The sequence below is a fragment of the Haemorhous mexicanus genome, chromosome 1 (genome assembly GCF_027477595.1).
Source record: "Haemorhous mexicanus isolate bHaeMex1 chromosome 1, bHaeMex1.pri, whole genome shotgun sequence".
In the NCBI taxonomy this organism is placed as follows: domain Eukaryota; kingdom Metazoa; phylum Chordata; class Aves; order Passeriformes; family Fringillidae; genus Haemorhous; species Haemorhous mexicanus.
The window spans coordinates 18,441,957-18,459,792 of record NC_082341.1 but is presented as its reverse complement, the minus strand read 5'-3'; the positions used below and the strand labels follow the sequence as shown (position 1 = coordinate 18,459,792).

Here is a 17,836-nt window from a genome sequence, read left to right as displayed (position 1 = left end):
ACTATAACAAAAATATTAAAATCACAAAAATAATAAAAAAGAAAAGAAGTTGATGGATGATCTCAAATCTAGCATGATTCAAATAAACCCAAAAAGGTGTTATGGTGAGATGTGATAAAGTCTAATCTTACCATCTGTCCTAGGACAAAGCTGGAACTGTCCTCCAAAGCTGGACCAAGCATTTTTATGGCGGGTTGTAATTAGTGAGAGTGAGGGATACAAATTCCAAACAGCTTTTTGGTTAAATTAGCTGCCAGTCAATCACCATGAAAGTTCAGAAGAAATTAAATTTTTTGTTCATTTTCACATTGTATAGATATTATTTTAGAATAATGAATCTGGCAAAGGCCTTTTACTCTTTTTTTTTTTTTTTTGGCTGAGTAGCTTTCAGCATCGCATTTCCCTTTAAGAAATATCCAGCAGAAATGTTTGTTCAATAAAGAATGCCAAGTAACACAGTAACATTCTTGACCATGCAGAATAGACACACACAAAGAAAAAAATGAGATCTAAAACATTTTCTGTACATGAACTCCAAAGGTCATTTATATCATGATTCATGATTCATGTAACAAACTAAGGCCTTTATCTTTTTTGATTACATCAGTACTAATTTGGTCCTTCATTGAGATATAACCACACAATATTTCATTGTTTACTTTTAAGTTACTTAAGTAAACTTTAGTATTTTTGAGGATTATGGCAATGCTTCAATACTTAAAGAATAAAATGCTAATATAAGAGGTTAATACCTTGTGAAGATTTTATTAGATTTTATGGAAATGTTTTCAGACAGTAGTTGTACGCCTTTCCCAAATCACCACAAAAGGCTATTTTGGCTATCTGTAACTATTTTGGTATATCAAAATGTACAGAGCCTTTTGCCAAAATACAACAACAATCCTAGCTAGAAAATTACTTGAAGAAAAAAGGGATTATTTTAGTAGTAAGTTCACCTTTCAGCTGGCCATAACCACAGGTAAAAACGTGGTTTGATACACAAATCTATAACCGTGGGGGGGGGGGGGAATATCTGATGACACACATGGACGTTTCAGAAGCAAAATAACATTCTCTCCTGGAAGAATGGTTAAGCATTGGAACAGGCTCCCCAGGGAGGTGATGGAGCCACCACCCCAGGAAATGTCAAAAAACCCGAGTAGACTGTGGCGCTCTGCTACGCTTGGGTGGGTATGGTGCTATCCAGTCGAGGGTCGGACTTGACGATCTTGAACGCCTTTTCCAGCCTCAGTGGTTCTACGACACCCTGTAAGGAAGGGATAAGGCTCTGCTCCTGAGGATTGGAGATTGCCCGCAAGACATTTTTGGGCTGTAAAGCTTCACACCAACACAGGCACGTTACACATCTATTGAGATACAAGCGCTTTAGGGATTTCATGAGATACGAGCCCTTTTAAGATTCATTAAGAGCTGATTACACGCCAAAACACGCCCTTGCGGCGCATCTCCCACGGAAACAGCATCACCTCCCACTCGGAACCCCAAGGAGCGAGGGGCGCCACTCGGGACACGCGCGGAGAGGACAGCGGCGGGGCTGGGTGGGGCAGGGCAGCGGGGGAGGCGCGCACGGCGCGGGGGGAGGCGCGCGCCACGCGGGGCTCCGCGGCCGCGCACCGGCACCGGCGCCTCGCGCCCCGCCCGCGCCCGCCCCGCGGCGGCGGCCCCGCCTCGCGCCCGCGATCAGCTGCGCGCGCGTCACGTGGGCGCGTGTCGAAGGTCACGGCGCCCACAATGGAGCTGTCGCCGTACGCGCAGGGCGGGTGGCGGCTGCTGGGCGACCCCCGCCGCTTCCCCCGCCGCCCGTTCGCCGCCCTCCTCCGCGCCGCCTTCCGCAGCCTCCTGGATCACACGCAGGCCGGGTTGGGTAAGGCGTGGCGCGGTGGGGGGTGCGGGCCGCGCCGCTCCGCGCAGCGCGCAGGCGGGCGCGGGGCTCCGTCCGCCCCCGCGCATGTAGGCGCTGCAGCGGGCGCTCCCCACGCACACACGCGGGGCGGCTCCTGCCCGCGGGCGGCTCCAGGGTGCCGCTGCGCGGGGTGTCATCGCTAATGCTCGCCCGCTTCATTAAAGCTCCGAGCTGTCCGAAATAAGGGGGGTGGGTCGGGAAGGGTCCCCCCGCACGTTCGTGTCCGCGGGGTGGGCTGTTCCAAGGGGGCGGTGTTCCCTCGCTGCGACCCTGCGGAGGTTTTCGCGCGTGGACGCGTCCTAAGGCAACCCCGGCACGAGGGTTCAATTAATTTTGCGGTGTTAATGACTCCGCCGCCGCCTCCGCGGACGGAGGGAGCTGCCGGTGCCGGGCCGGGGCGGCGGGCGGTCCCGGTGCCCTCCCGGCCGGTGGCTCCATCCCCGCTTCTCGCCATTAAGAGGCTGCTGAGGATGGCAGAGGAAATTGAGGTTTTCCTTCTTTCTTTCTTTCTTTCTTTTTTTCTTTTCTTTTCTTTTTCTTTTCTTTTTTTTTTTTTTTTGGTTTTTTTTTTTTTTTTTTTTGTTTTTTCCTTTTTTTTTCTTTTTAATGGGAAGGAGCTGTAGAGGCGGCGGGGCGCTCAGCGCCGCACAGCCCCGCCTGGTACGGCTTGCCCCAGCCAGTGCTTCAGCCCCTCACCTTCTCCTCCGCCTCCTCACACCTTGCCTGCTTGTTCTGTCCTTTCGCTTTGAAACACCAAACGTGTTTCATTTTGACGTTTTTGTGGGAAAGATAGCGTTCAAAGGGCGAGCAGCAGCCTTTGGTACCGTGTGCTGGGGTTTGGCAAATAAGTTTGTCATCAGTAATTCATTTATTTTAGACGATCCAGACCTGAAAGATATTGACCCTACAATATTAAAACATTGCCATGCTGCGGCTGCAACATGTATTCTGGAGGCAGGGAAGCAGAAAGCTGACATATCTGCTATAAGGTACTCATACTGGGAAGCTACACCATTTTTCTAGCAGTTGTTACTTAGAAGCGTACTGCTGAGTTAATGTTAACAGAAAGCTAATAAATTCTTTTTCTCTGTAGCACGTGCCTAGAAGACTGCAAACTGGATAAAGAGAGAATAGAACAATTTTGCACCGAATATCAGGTTTTTAAACCAACTTTAGCATATTAATTTTTCTTATTTCACAGGAATTTATTGAACCTACTAATTTTTTTTTCTCTTGCTTCAGAAAAACAAGGATGCATTGGAAATCCTACTGGGAAGGTAGGTCAATCACTCAGCAGAGACATGGTTTCACTTACAGTTAGTTTGAAACTGTCCTGGAGAACACTTCTGCATACTTTAGGTGATTAAAGTAAGTAATAGTGTTCTATTAAAAAATAAAGTGCATTTTTAACAAACTCTAGAAAACAGCTATTGAAACTTTTCTTAATTTGGAATTCTACTCTAAAATAACCTTTTAGAACTTCCCAAGAAGCATTACCAGGATCATGTAGAGTTCTTTATTGATGGACAGCTTGAGAAAATGACCTTTTCTTTTAGCATAGGGGACTTGTAACTGTTGTGTCTTCCAGCATAGGCAGATCTCCTCTCCATATAACTGATGTGTCTTGGCGCTTGGAATATCAGATCAAGGTAATTTTAACAGATCAAGGTGTTTCTTTAGTCTGTTTTAATGCTGAGACCTGGGTTTTTTATATGTTATTTGTTTTTAATTTAGAACAATCAACTTCATAAAACTTATCAGCCTTCCTATTTGGTGACCTTAAATGTAGAGGTACTGTACTCCCAGCACCCTCAAAGGAAAAAAAAATGCAATTTCAAGATATTTTTTAAATACAATAGACATTAATTACTGTTTATTTGCTTTTTTTTTCCCCCTTCAGAACAGTGATTCAGGATCACCCCCAGATGTTAGTTTTAGTTGTACAATGGAGCAATTACAGGTACTTGTTTTCTTCATCTTTCTGTGCTTAGCCCCAATTGTGAATGTACATGTTTTTAACAAATTCATATTCATAATCATATAAGCTTAAAAAAAAATTCAATACTGGGAGGGTAAGAGAATTTTCCATAAAAGTTATCCAAGTGTATTTTTACTGTCTTTTCAAATAAAGTTGGAAAGTAACTGATTTTAGTTGCGTGGGGAGCGTTTTACATACGTGCATAAATATTTTGTCTGTTTTCATAACTGTAATCCATATGTATATGTGGGAGGAACCTCATCATTTTCTGAAACTCTGATTTCCCGTGCTTTAGAGAAATGATTAAAGAAGCTGGTTCAGTGATTTAAATGTGTCATGATTAAAACTAGAGAAGGAACTGAAGGCTCTTCAGTGGTGTTAATGACATGTAAGAAACGTCCTGAAACAAACGTTGATCTTTGTTTAGCGATTTAAATGTGTAACTGAACAATAGAGGTATTGTAATGCTTGGAAGTGACCAAACTCTGGAGGATCGGGAAGAGGGCTTGGGGGGAGAGGAAAAGCAAGATATTAAAACTTCAGGTTTACACCTCCTCTTTTCAAGTGTGTCTCAAAAGCTGTCCTTTTGTCAGTAATGAGTGTTTCTAGTTGGTTTGCTGGCATAGTGAAATCTGATTCAGTGCTTTGGCTGGAGAATGGTCCTAGTACAAATTGCACTCAAAATATTTTCAGTGTTTTAGAAATCCATATAATACTTCAAAGCCAGAAGCAAATGTCAGCATTAGCCATTGTAGCAATACCAATAAAATCTATGTGTAAATAATAATGATCTATTTTAGGAGAAAATAAATTTTAAAGAGTGTTTTCCTTCAGTTCCCACTTATCTGACTACATTGTAAAATACAGAGCTATTTAATTATTTGCTCTACATTGTTCATCAGTTGCAGCACTTCTTTGTACTACAAGGTGCTAGTTTCACTTGAATCTCTGTTTAAAAAAAAACCTCTGTTCTTCTAGCTGACCTTTAAAAAATATGCTTATTCTAAGACTCTATTTCATCTCTTAGGACTTAGTGGGAAAGCTAAAAGATGCTGCAAAAAGTCTAGAACGAGCGACTCAGATGTGATTGAAGGAAGGTGTCAGCCTGCTGAAGCACTCTCCTTCCTAAGTGTCTCCTAAATGACAAATGTCTTTCATCTCTTGATGCAAACTGGAGTTTTTTTAAGTCCTTGGATGTGAATTAAGTGATTTTTTTTTTTTACATCTGCTCTGGTATTCCCTGCTTGTGTAATTTTTTTTTATTAACTCCTGTTAAATATTTGCTGAACTGTCGTGTCATCAAAGTATTCCTTCTATCTTATTTTGTATATTTTTACAACTGTCACTGCTTATTTTTCTTTGTGATCTAATAAAGGTTTATTCGCGCCTGTTGTGCAATTACTATGGATGAATTAGCTGTACCTAAAAGTAAGATGCTAAACGTTAGATCAGCTCAGTGAGGCAAAAGCGCCTTCTTCCCGTGCCGCTGCTACGGCGGGTTTGCTAAATCGCCCGCCGCACTTTGTCATTTCCAGCCGATTTTACACCTCTCCTACGAGGAAAAGTCGGACCCCGGCGCGGGGGGCGAGAAAGGATTCGGTTTAATCTTGTGGAGCCGGGGCGCCTCACGGAAAGCCGGCAGAGTCCGCGGAATGGAGCGGAGCCGGGTGGCGGCTCCGACTCGACGGCGCGGCTGCTCCCAGCACCTCCCGCTCGCCTTGGGCCGCGCCCGGCCCCGCCGGTCTCCGCTCGCTCCCGCCCGCAGGTGCAGAGGGGCTCCGAGGGCGCTCCGTCCGCACCTGCCGCCGAGGGAGAGGGGCCCGCGGAGGATGCGCGGCGGCGGCCGGTCCCTCACGGCGGAGCAGGGCTTTTTCCTCTCCGCTCCTCAGCGCCCGAGCGGCGAGCGGCGTCTTATCCTCGCCGGAGGTGAGCAACGCGCGGGTTTCCCCAGTCCGCTCCCGCCCGCTCCGGGGCTGCCCGTCCCGCCCGCGGGATGTGGGGACACCGCGGGTCCCCGCGACACCCGCTCCCGCCGCCGCTCGGGGCGGAAAAGCGCCCGCGCGGCCCTCGAGGGGACGCGTCGCCTCGACGCCGGCGGCTCCGCGCGGCCCCGGCGGGGCGAGGGGCGCGCGGCTGCGCGCGCGCGGTGGCGGAGGCGCGAGGCCGCGGTGCGGCTCCCCGCGGGGGTCCCTCCGCGGCGGGACAGGGCGTGCGAGGGGGGGAGCGCGCAACAAGTGCGTGCAGGGAGGCGAGGGCTGCGCGGGCAGCGTGACGGGCGGCGTGTGGGGCCCGAGGGCGTGCAGGCTGTGGGGCTGCGGCGCGGCGAGAATGGAAGGGGCAGCGCCGGCCAGGGCGGGGGGCGCGGCGGCTGAAGGGGAGCGGCGGCGCGGGCGGAGGGAGCGCGGAGAAGGAGGGCGGGAGGCGCTGGGGCTGCGGCGGGCGGGAGCCGCGGAGCGGGGCCGGGGGTCGGGGCGGGCGGTGAGGAAAAGGAGGAAAAGGAGGCATCGGCGGCGCGCGGGCGAGCGCGTGCAGGGCCGGGGGGAGGGGAGGGAGGGAGGAAAGGAGGAGGGAGGGAAGGGAGGGGGTGGCGGGCGGGGGAGGGGAGGGGAGGGAGGGAGCGAGGGGGGAGGCGGAGGGGGAGGAGGCGGCCGGGTTGCGGGATTGGGTCACGGGGAGGCTGCCGGGCCCCGGCGGCAGCGCCGCTAATTCCCAGGCCGCCCTTAAGGAATGAGGCGCCCCACGTGACGCTGGCGGGGCGGGCGAACTCCGAGCCATTTTGGGGACGGTGTCAGTTTCCACTGTGTGCCTTCAGCGTTGCATTCTTCCCTCCTCCGCCCTCCTCCCGCCCGCCCGCCCGCCCGCCCTCCTTCCCTCCCCGGGTCCCCGCCACCAACTATGAAATAATAACAACAATAATACTCGTAATAATAACAATAATAATAAAAGAAGGAACGCGAGAGAGGCCGCGAGGCGGAGCGGGGGGCAGAGGGAGAGACAATGGGCTGGTGGAGAGAGGACCCATCCGGACCGGGGAGACTGTGCGCTCCCAGCGCCTGAGCCGCCCGGGCGGCCAACTCGGAGGGAGCGAGAGAGCGAGGGAGCGAGCGAGAAGGGCCCGCGAGGAGCGGAGGAGACCCGGGCGTTCTGTAACTAAAATGAGCGGAGCGCAGCGGCGGCGGCGGCAATAAGCTTATTGCAATTGACAGCGTCTGCAGTTCATTTCAAGATGGCCGCTTGGCTCACATTCATTTTCTGCTGAACGACTTTTAACTTTCATTGTCTTTTTTGGCCGCTCCGATCATCACCAACCGGCTCCGTTTTCCGGGTACGTATGAAGCGAGGTGTCGCCTTACCGAGGGCGGGGGGCGAAGGGGGCTCGGCGGCGGTTTTCGGCCGGTTTGGGGGCTGCAAAGGGGCGCCTAGGTGTCCCCCGAGCTCTCCGTATGGGAAAAGCGCTGACAGGCTGCTCTAGCCACACACACACATACAGACACGCAGCAGCAGCAGCCTGTGCACTCGCTCGCGTTACGCACCCACATTTGCAAATTTTAGTTCCTTTCTTTCTCCAGACGCCCCCTAAAACCTTTCTGTGCACATGGCCCCCGAGGAGAATATTTATATTTCCCGACCCTGCTGCCAGCCCGGCCCGAGCGCCCTTTGTTTAAAGGCAGATTTTGATTAAACAGGGACGTTCGTGAAATCTGGAGCTGCCTGGGTCAAGTGATTTCAGTCCTCCCCGAAAGAAATGTGTCTGGGGGGGGTTAAAATGTCAGATAATGCGCCCATTTTATAGAGACGGAGCCAGTGGGGGGTAGCGATCCTCCTGGGGGGGTTGTTAGGCGCCGGGGCACCCAGCAGAAAATGTTATTAACTTAAGTTGGACAAGTACTTCTGTGAAATTGGATGGGTTGTAAGATGGCGGTTCCCAGTTGTTTCCAATGTCTCCTCTTACATTTCTGCTCTAAATGCTGAACTTTAGGGGTTTGTGCCTACTGGGAGAGGCAAGGGGTGGTCAACGCCGAGAAATAACTTTTTGGGGGGGTAAGGGTAGCACTTTTAATGCGGTCTTGGGGAGCTGGGGCGAGCGGTTTGCTGGAGCCTTTGGAGCAAAGGTGATGTGTCTGCGGGACGCGGAGGGGGGGTGGTGTGTGTGAATTTCTTCTCTCTGGTTGGTATTTTTTTTACCCTGAGCCCGGGAAGGGTAAATTTACGTGAAATCCTTTGTCAGATCTTAAAGATGTCACGAGTGGGCTCCTCGTGCTGCTTATGGGCAGCACTTGAAAGTTGATGGTGTTATGTTTTTATAATTGAATGGCCTTGGCAATATATAAAGCGGGATGTTTCTGTGTGTCTGCTGTAAGCATTTGCAAATAATCAGGTGAAAATAAGCAGGAAAAAAATCGCATTTCCATAAAAGTGAGGCAGTAACTTTTCAGCCTCTTAAAACTTTGATTCACTCCTCCACTCTCCGGGAACGTCGAAGAAAACCTGGGCATGTGTGTCCATTTGCAAGTTTGTCGCTAAAAGAATTTTTTTGCGTAGTCTGTAGTGGTGAGAGCAGCTTCTGCTGTGGGACTGTCCCTAAGACCAGGGACGTTCAGTACAGTCCAGTAAAATTACTTTGAGTGTCTCTGTGCAGCCCGTCCTGGAAACTGAGACTTGTGCTGCACTTTGCCAGAGACACGACGTCTTGACCTACCTGATCGCTTAGATATTACAAAATTAGGCTTTTAGTGCATTTTAAAAAGTAGATAGATTGTGTCTTACGCCTAGTCCCAGGGAGGCGATTTAAGAGACTGGGGTCCTTTTGCACTCTGTTGCCAATATTCAGGTCTTTTCTCTCTGCAGCGAGTTGGGCAGAGATGCTTGAGGTTCGTCTGCCTCCTCTGAAAGAACTACTGTCCTCTCCTTTAAAACATATGTGGCCATTCTTAAGCGAAAGAGTAATAACAGGCTCGATAGTACAAGTGGCTCTGGCTGATAATGGGTGAAGATGTAGAATGAAGGCTGCTTTATTCCTGATGAGAGTTTTCTGAGAGGAGATGGGTACAAAGTACACAAACCTACCCGAGCGATGCTTCTGGTTTTTTTATGTATGTATTTTCTGTTAGAGACCTGTCGAGCAAGGTTTGATAGCTTATTGCCTTTATGGATTTTTAATAATGTAGCTGATTCTTAGCAGGAGAATGCACTTCTGTTTTTCTTCATTTTGACATAACTTGTTTAAGGCCTCTGTATAATCGGTTGGCTGGCAGTGTTTACTTGTAGCAGGTACTATCCACATATATTTTACGTTTAGTTGTTCCATGTGTCAGTGTGTAAATATATATTGTCCTGGCTAAGAGGCTGTTTGTATTTCTGTGAAGTGTTGGCATTCACCGTGCGATCAGCAGGAGCAGAAAAAACATCTGAAAGGGTTTCCCTCGCACCAAGATATTAAACTCAGGCTGATGTAGTAAAATGTGCTGTGTTCATGTTACATCCCCGCAGGCACAGACACGCGTGTGCCTGTGCGGGTGGCTTTTGGGGAGAAATTAAGTGCCTAGTTCAGCTCGCTGGGGAAAATCACTGATTTTCAAGATAGCTCATAGCACGTTGGAAATGTGCTAACTTTGGGCAATAAATAATCCGCATTTAGGGGTTGCTTCGACAAAACAGGTTTCACGGTTGAATTTAATCCCCCTCCATTTAGGAAGGGGCTTCGCCTGCGTGAAAAAAACGCGTTAATGTCTTGAAAGGTTTGTCCCAGTCTGTCAGGGCTGGGAAGGAATTCTCGGTCAGCCGACTTGTGTGACCTCGGTCACTGCTGGGTTTTTTTTTTTTTTTTTTTGGTTTAGATATTTATGAATTATAAGGTAGTGACTTGAACAAATAAAACACAGAACCGTGAAAGCTGTCCATGTGTAAGTACCTAAAGGGACTCCAGAGCCGCCGGCTTCAGGGCTCTGGGTTCTTCAGAGAGGCGTGCAGAAACTCCGTCTTTGCCTTTTCTGGGAAAAGCAAAACCTCGGTATCAGTTTAAAAGGAAGAAGCGGAGGGTCAGGGACCCTGGAAGCGACATTTAAACCGCAGTACAATGCATCGGGGGTCTTGCTTTCCCGCACGGTGCTGGGAACTGCTTTGGGGACCTGGTCCGGCTTGGTGCTTCTGGAACTTTGCTTTTCTTTGTGCTGGCCGGCTATGGTTTGATGTTGGGGAGTTTTATCTGCTGTTCACTCAAGGGTTCTCCTGCAGCAACAAGAGAAGTTTCCTGGTCGGGGTCGCTCGTTGGCGCTGTGCACACTTCTGACGAATATTGTACCCCTGTCCTGGTCAGTTTGGCTGACGTTCAAAGCTTTTAGAAACATTACTGTGTGGACACTATTTTTTTTTTCCCTCCCCCCCTTTTTTTTTTTTTTCCTCCTCTCGCTGCCTAACATTGAAGTTTGCGAGTGGCTGCTCGAATCTTAAGCATTCGGTGCTGCGGTGAGAGGTGGCTTGCAAGCTCTGCCTCGGGAGGAGAGGGGACCAAGGACAGGAATTGGTGTGCTAGGAGCACTGACCTGGGGAAATTAATAGCTTGGAGTGGAGCAACGTTGTTACATTACATTTTTCAGAATCTGGTTGACAGAAAATAATTTACTCTACAATTGACGTGGCTGACAGGGATTTTTCCCTGTGTGTGCTTTTCCCCTTATCTGTTATTCCCTCTCATTTTAAACAGTGTGTATGCATCTAGCGTTGGTGCCAGTGCATGCGATGGGGTTTTATGGGTTTCAGACTATGAAAATGACATTTGTTTTTCACTCTTGTCTCTGCATTGTGTTGACAAGGTGTTGATTTAGCTTTAGGAATGATCTGGTCACATGGTCCTTTGCATGTTGTCACTGATGTACCGTTTAAAGTCGGTTTGGGCTTTTTCCCCCCTTCTCGGTGTGCTTTATTGCCGAAAAGGGGGGTTACTTAAGTGTCCGGAGACTTGTTTTCTCTCGTCCAAGCACCTTACACTGGTGATGCAAATCTCTTTTACACCTTTTGCAAAACTTTGCACCGCGCTTGCCTTGTCCGCGGGATGATTTTCAAACAAGCGTCAAAAGGTGGGAGAAGGAAAGAAAGATAAAAAGAGTTGGGGGTGAGAGAGAGGTAGGAAGGAGAAAAGTGAGGAGAACAGAGAAGGAGATAGCGGGGATGCCAGCGCGGTGGAGCGGGAGCTGGGGCTCGGCACCCCACTGGCGGTGCAGGGGGCTCGGTCCTGAGAGCGCGGCGCGGTTCTGCTCGCCGGAGGGAGGGAACGGAGGGGGAGAGGAGCTATCTCAGACCAGCTCCTCGCACCGAGTCGACGTGGAGAGAGGCCCCTGAGAGGATCCGAAATGGCCGAGGCTCGGGAGGAGCCTCTGGCACTCGCCTCCGCCAGGCTGAGACCCCAAAGCCCGGGGCCGCCCCCGCCGGCCGGGCTGCTCCGCGCCGCGCCCGGGCACCCTCCGGGCTGTGCCACCCGACCCCGCCCGGGCCGCTCCCGCCCTCCCCCTCCCCTCCCTTCGCAGCCGGGCTCCCAGACCCCCGCGGGCTCCTTGGCTCCTCCACCCCCACCGCCAGCCCCCGGGCCCCGCGTCCCACCCCCTGGCCCGGCCCGGCCCGGCCCGGCCCGCCCCCCCGGCCGCCCCCCGCCCGGCTCTCGTGTGTTCCCAGCGGTGGCAGGATGCCAAGTGTAAGTGTAAGTTGCTATAGCAACCCCCTCGGAGAGCGGAGCAGATCCGGATCGGCACCGAGCCGCAGCGGCAGCCGCCCGGACCCCCCCGGCGGGCCGGCCCCGCCGCCCCGGTGCCCGGCCCCGCTCCGAGGTGCGTGTGTCCCCCCCCTCCGTCCCTCCCCCCGCCGCCCCTCCCCGCGCTCCGGAAATGCCAGGGCAGCCGCACCGGGAGGCGCTGGTTCCCCTTTGTGCTGCTCGCCGGCAGCCCGGTGCCCGCCGTGTCGCCCCCGGAGCTCCCCGCCGCATCGCCGCCGAGCCGCCCTCGCAGCCCGAGCCGGCCGGTGCCGCCGCGCCGCGGGAATCGCCCGTGCCCGCCGGGGAACGGCGCGGTGGGTGCCGCGGAACGACCGCCCCTCCGCGGGGCTGCGCCCAGGCCGGCCCGGGGCGGTGCGGTGCGGGGACGCCCCGCCGGCCTCGGGACCGGCCCTCGCCCGCCACCCGGCCCCGCGCCGCCGCCGCCGCCGCCGCCGCCGCCTTCGTCTTCCGCGCTTGGTCTTCCTCTGCGCCGGGGGATGCGATGCGATGCACGGGGGAAGGGGATGCGCCGGACCGCGGCACCTGGGACGCCGCCGCGCTTGTCTCCGCTGACCGGTCCTCTGTGTGTGTGTGTGTCTTTCAGAGCCGCTCCTCGCCACGCCAAAATGCACCGAACAACCAGAATCAAAATAACCGAGCTAAACCCCCATCTCATGTGCGTGCTCTGCGGCGGGTACTTCATTGATGCAACAACCATCATAGAGTGCCTCCACTCCTGTAAGTACGACCGGGCGCTCCGCGTTTTTCCCCCGCCGCTTCCCTCCTTTTCCGGCATCCCGAGAACACACACGAAAAAAAAAAAAATCCTCCCCAGCCCAAACCCCCCGAGGGGCTCGGGACCGACGCCCTCCTCCTCCCCGACGGGAGGGGAAGTAGGTGTTCCAGCCGCGGTGCAGATTTTCTGAGGACGGCCCCTACGGTCTTTGTTAAACTAATAATATATGTGCTATAAGCGTCTCCTTTTCATGGTAATTGCAGCTTATTTGGGTAGTTGTTTAGCTTAAGCAGCGTGTTGCTGACAATGGACGATTTGCTGTAGCTTGCATAGTTTAGAAAAATCGCACCTTTATCTATGCATATCTGAGCGGCACCTAGGAGCATCACTAAAAGCCTGTGGTGTTTGACTTACAGTTTGTAAGACCTGTATCGTGCGTTACTTGGAGACCAGCAAGTATTGTCCTATCTGTGATGTCCAAGTTCACAAAACTCGACCTCTTTTGAATATAAGGTAGGAGAAAGTTGGGAAGTGCGCACTGCATCTCTGTTTTTGCTTTATGTGGGAAGACCAGCAGTAGTCGGTGTCAATGTTATCTCTTCGTCTGCAATTTAAATCTGAAAGGGCTTGTCAATTTACAAGCTACCCGGTGTGTATGTGGTCTCTTTGGAGTTTCTTCACTGATTGAAACTGAAGATGCCTCTAGATGTTTTTGTTGGCCTATTTTAGCATAGACCGGTCATTGATGTCTCTTCCCTTGCCGGCATTCTGCTGTACTACCCGATAGTTCTTGCCTCTACTTTCTGTATCTCCAAAACATGCATCACTCCAACCACAGCTCCTAGTCATGAAAACTCCTGCTGCAACTTTCCAAACTAAGAGGCAAAAGCCTTTAAAATACAATTTGCCTTTCAGAAACATTTTTGTTGTCAGCACTGCATTTTGCTCTCTGTACTTTTTAGGAAGGACAAGGAGATTTAAGGCCTTCCTTCAGTCTGAGAGACTTCTTTTTCAGTTGTGGTGACATGGATGAGTTTTGGTTCAGAGTGGTATTTAGAGCAGGGTTAGTTTGATTACAAGGTCCTGTAAGTTAACTTTTTATGACTGGCCTCCCACTTTGTAGAAGATGCCTCGTTGTTGTGAAAGTTTATAAGTGCGGAGCTGCCATTTGGATTAAAATATTGTTTCATCTGCTTAATTTTATGTTGTGGGGTTGTTCTTTTTTCAGGTCAGATAAAACTCTCCAGGATATTGTGTACAAGCTAGTACCAGGCCTTTTCAAAAGTAAGTAGTTAAATCAGGTATTTTATTAAGAGCAGCAAAACAAAACCAGAGCCGCTATCCTTTATCAATACCGTGAGTTACAGAGTAACTACTAAAAGAAAAATATATGCTTTTCCATCTAGATGAAATGAAAAGAAGAAGGGATTTTTATGCTGCTCATCCGTCGGCTGATGGTAAAAGTTTCTCGTTCGCAACTTTAATATGTGTGGCATTGAGCTAGATGTTTTACTGTTTCCTTTTTAACTTACAAGTGATGTATTGCCGTCACAGAATTTTAAGAAGTAAAGTCAGCATAATAAAAGTTTATTGTTTTAACAGTCAGGTAGCTTTCATTCATTATCTTACTGTGAAGAATTTTTTTCTTGTTACTGAGAATTGCAGTTCTTCCTGATTTGAATTTCAAAATGTAAATTATTGTGGAAATTTCTGTGCAGCTGCCAATGGCTCTAATGAAGACAGGGGAGAAGTGGCTGATGAAGACAAAAGAATTATAACAGACGACGAGATAATAAGCTTATCCATTGAATTCTTTGACCAGAATAGGCAAGTTCCACAATAGCAAAATTTTATTTTTACCTATTTGATAGCACCTGTATTTATTATTTGTTGTAATTGTGTAATTTCTTCTCACAGACTGGAGCGAAAAGGAAATAAGGAGAAAGAAAAATCAAAGGAAGAGGTAACTAACTTTCCTTTACTCCAGGGGAAACATATTACGCACACAGCTTTGGGGCAGATCTGTAGCTGAGAAAAATATGTAGGTGTGTGTGTCTAGAATAAAACACACCTCCTATCATGGCACTAGGTACAGAAGAGGTAAAATATTTTCATACAGCTATATATGCAGGCAACTTTAAAAAATTCAAAATACCCACAGTATTATTTTTAAAGCAGAATCTGTTTTTTTAATCTAAGTTTGGGAAAAGATATTTAGTAATTTATTAAAAAATAATATGTATTGCATATGTCTTCTAAAAAGATATTAAATATAATACAAATATTTTCATATTAATTTAGTTACAATTTTAAATTACTTTCTCTGATGTGCCCTCCAAGACAGCAGACATTGTTGTATTACAGCTGATAATTTAGTAAGGTGCACTATTTTCAACACGAAGTGCTAGAATACAACGGTGGTGGGGGTAATTGGGCATTCTCAGTAGACTGACTTTCTTTACTATGCCACTAGGTGAATGACAAAAGATACTTGCGCTGCCCAGCAGCAATGACAGTGATGCATCTAAGAAAGTTCCTGCGGAGCAAGATGGATATACCTAACACTTTCCAGGTACCCATGGGGAAAGAGTGGTTTGTTTGGTGTTTTTGGGGGTTGCTTTTGGTAGGACTCCTTTTTCTCATTACAGCCAGTCCCAGCAAGGGGAAATAGCCAAGTATTTCTGGTGTGTGCCATACATTATTTGGTTTATTTTTAAAATATCTCTCCGTAGAGTTTGTTGACGTTGTAATTTTTTTAGTGCTGCAAATACCAAAGTATCAAGAAATTGCTTCTTGATGTATTTGTGGTATCTGTGACAGTGGGGCTACTTCTACCTCAGAGCAGTCATGTGCTAGGGGTAAGTGCTTGGATGCTCCTTAATGCAAGGGTTCATATCTTGAACAGATCGATGTGATGTATGAAGAGGAGCCTCTGAAGGACTACTACACCCTAATGGATATTGCCTACATCTATACCTGGAGGCGGGTGAGTATTTCCAGTGTGCCTCCCGTGAGGGTGCAGGTCATGACCTGGGCAGGTCACTTACCAGGGTCTCCCTTTTGCTTTGCAGAATGGGCCTCTGCCCTTGAAATACCGGGTCCGACCTACTTGCAAGAGGATGAAGATCAGTCACCAGAGGGAAGGCTTGAATAATAGTGGGGAGCTGGAAAGTGACTCTGGGAGCGACAAGGCAAGCAGCCCAGCAGGAGGCATCCCCTCCACCTCCTCCTGTTTGCCCAGCCCCAGCACGCCAGTCCAGTCTCCTCACCCCCAGTTCCCCCACATCTCCAGCACCATGAATGGCACCAGCAGCAGCCCCAGCAGTAACCACCAGTCCTCCTTTACCAACAGAGCTCGGAAAACATCAATAAACGGCTCCTCAGCCACTTCATCTGGTTGATGTGCCAACCAGGCTACCACCCTGCCCCTCCTTTATATAGATCTCTCCATGCCATTACAGCTTTATAGATGCTAATCCATGTGACTATCATCCAAATTGCTTTCTTTTGTAGTAACACTGAACTTGGCTATAAAAGGCGGACTAGGTGACATTCAGGATGGACGTTATTGGAAACGCAAGATTGAAATCTAAATTTTTCAGAGGACTGGGAAACAAACGAAAGTTACACCTTCACCTGTTCTGAATGATGTGGAGTTGTTTCTGTCCCCATTATCTGGAGCCAGGAGTCTCCAGAAGTCAATACAAATCCTGGGAAGTAGTTTGTTAATCCAGACTAACTCCTCCATCGCGTTCTCTTCGATTGTTATTGTTCTTATACTGTTTTGTGAACCTGTAGAAAGCAAGTGCTTTTTCATCTTGAAATCCAACAAAATTGAAAGAATATGCATAGAAAAATGCATATATGTAGCCATGTCACTGTGAATAACAATTTTTGCGTATTAGCCATTTTGATTCTTATGTTGCATCTTTTCCTTCTCTGTTGCTGCGCAGAACCGATCAAAAGAAAACTTCAGTTTTACAATCTGTATGCCTAAAAGCGGGTATTACCGTTTTATTTACTGACTTGTTTAAATGATTCGCTTTTGTAAGAATCAGATGGCATTATGCTTATTGTACAATGCCATATTGGTATATGACATAACAGGAAACAGTATTGTATGATATATTTATAAATACTATAAAGAAAATATTGTGTTTCATGCACTCATGATATGGTTGTTAAATTTCTAAACAGGTTCGACCCTTGCAGATGCCGCCTGTTTGAGCTTTGCTCATACTGCAAGAAACACGTTGTGTGTGAGAGCTACAGTATTGGGGAAGCACATTCAAGTCTCTGATAACCTGGAGGCAATTGGCAATCTTAAAAGAATTTTACTTGCTTTGTCTTTTTTTTTTTTTTTTTCCTTCCAAGTGGAATATTTTTACTATACCAAATGTTGAAGTGATACAGTGAAAAACAGAAATCAAGGGACGTGGAAGTTTTAGACCTGTTTGATTACCTTTTTATTATTTGGTGTGGTGGGACTGTGTTTCTAAAAGCACACGGAATCATTATAGAAGCCATAAACTGTTTGATATAAATTTTAAGGAACCAGCAAGTGGCTGGATGAAGGCATTTTATCTAAATTTGTTTTAATATATATGTATATGGTACAGTACTAACTTCATTAAAATTTAACTGGTACTTTAATATTTCCAATAAATTGTGGAGAATGCCTTCTCTTTAATGGCCTGCAAGTAGGTGCATTTTATTAGAGGCTTCTATGGGTGGGGTTTTTTCAATAGGAGGAACTTTTCCACCATAAAATATGAACAGCCCAGAACACTTTTCAGTTTGTGCTTTGCTTTGGTCGAACTTTGTGTGTGTTCATCACCCATCAGTTATACATTTGTGAGGGTGTTTATTCTATATGGATATTGTTTCATGTTTGTACGGAAAAATTGTAGTTAAACATTTCATTGTCTCCAGTCTGCAAAAGAAGCACAATTCTTATTGCTTTGTCTTGCTTATAGTCATTAAATCATTACTTTTGCATATAAATTGCTGTTACTTGTCCTGCTTGTTTTTATAGACCAGGTGATTGCAAATCCTCCACAAGGTTATTGCTTATTGATGTATATGTCTTGTTAAACAAGAGTTGATATTTTTTCCTGTAGTAAACATGTACAGTTCAATTTCAACAGTAAAAACTTCAGTTTTATATACACGAATAACTTTCATTTATAGCTGATCAAAGAAATAAATAAAAGGGATAATTCATTGAAAAGTAGCAAATTACCTCTGTTCATAATGTGGTGTTAAAGGAAAAACATCTTGTTCTCGTGGGAAGTATTTCTGGGTGTACCAAAGATTTTAGTGAACAGTACAGTATAGCACATTAAAACAACAAAGGGAGAAAAAAAAACACCTAGAAATTCTGATTTGTTTTGGTTGCCTGTCTTGAAAACATTTGCTGTTCTTTATTTGACCCCGATTTATTATTGAAAATAA

At 48.1% G+C, this 17,836-nt stretch overlaps 2 protein-coding genes across 3 annotated transcripts; both read left to right on the top strand.

Annotated features, from left to right (window-relative positions):
* Positions 1–1,711: 1,711 nt before the first annotated feature.
* COMMD3 (COMM domain containing 3) lies at positions 1,712–5,300 on the top strand. Of its 2 annotated transcripts, XM_059841898.1 has the most exons (8): positions 1,717–1,885; positions 2,802–2,913; positions 3,018–3,081; positions 3,167–3,201; positions 3,513–3,573; positions 3,659–3,715; positions 3,825–3,884; positions 4,930–5,300. In XM_059841898.1, the coding sequence occupies exons 1-8, from the start codon at positions 1,753–1,755 to the stop codon at positions 4,987–4,989; spliced, it is 582 nt and encodes a 193-aa protein (XP_059697881.1). In that variant the 5' UTR covers positions 1,717–1,752; the 3' UTR covers positions 4,990–5,300. The 2 variants fall into 2 exon arrangements, with proteins under 2 accessions (XP_059697891.1, XP_059697881.1); XM_059841908.1 differs by lacking the exon at positions 3,659–3,715 and having other exon boundaries at positions 1,712–1,885.
* Positions 5,301–6,759: 1,459 nt separating this feature from the next.
* On the top strand, positions 6,760–17,386 carry BMI1 (BMI1 proto-oncogene, polycomb ring finger). Its single transcript, XM_059841885.1, has 10 exons — positions 6,760–7,227; positions 12,251–12,384; positions 12,799–12,895; positions 13,611–13,666; positions 13,789–13,839; positions 14,101–14,209; positions 14,300–14,345; positions 14,856–14,954; positions 15,288–15,368; positions 15,454–17,386. The coding sequence occupies exons 2-10, from the start codon at positions 12,273–12,275 to the stop codon at positions 15,781–15,783; spliced, it is 981 nt and encodes a 326-aa protein (XP_059697868.1). The 5' UTR covers positions 6,760–7,227; positions 12,251–12,272; the 3' UTR covers positions 15,784–17,386.
* Positions 17,387–17,836: the final 450 nt, after the last annotated feature.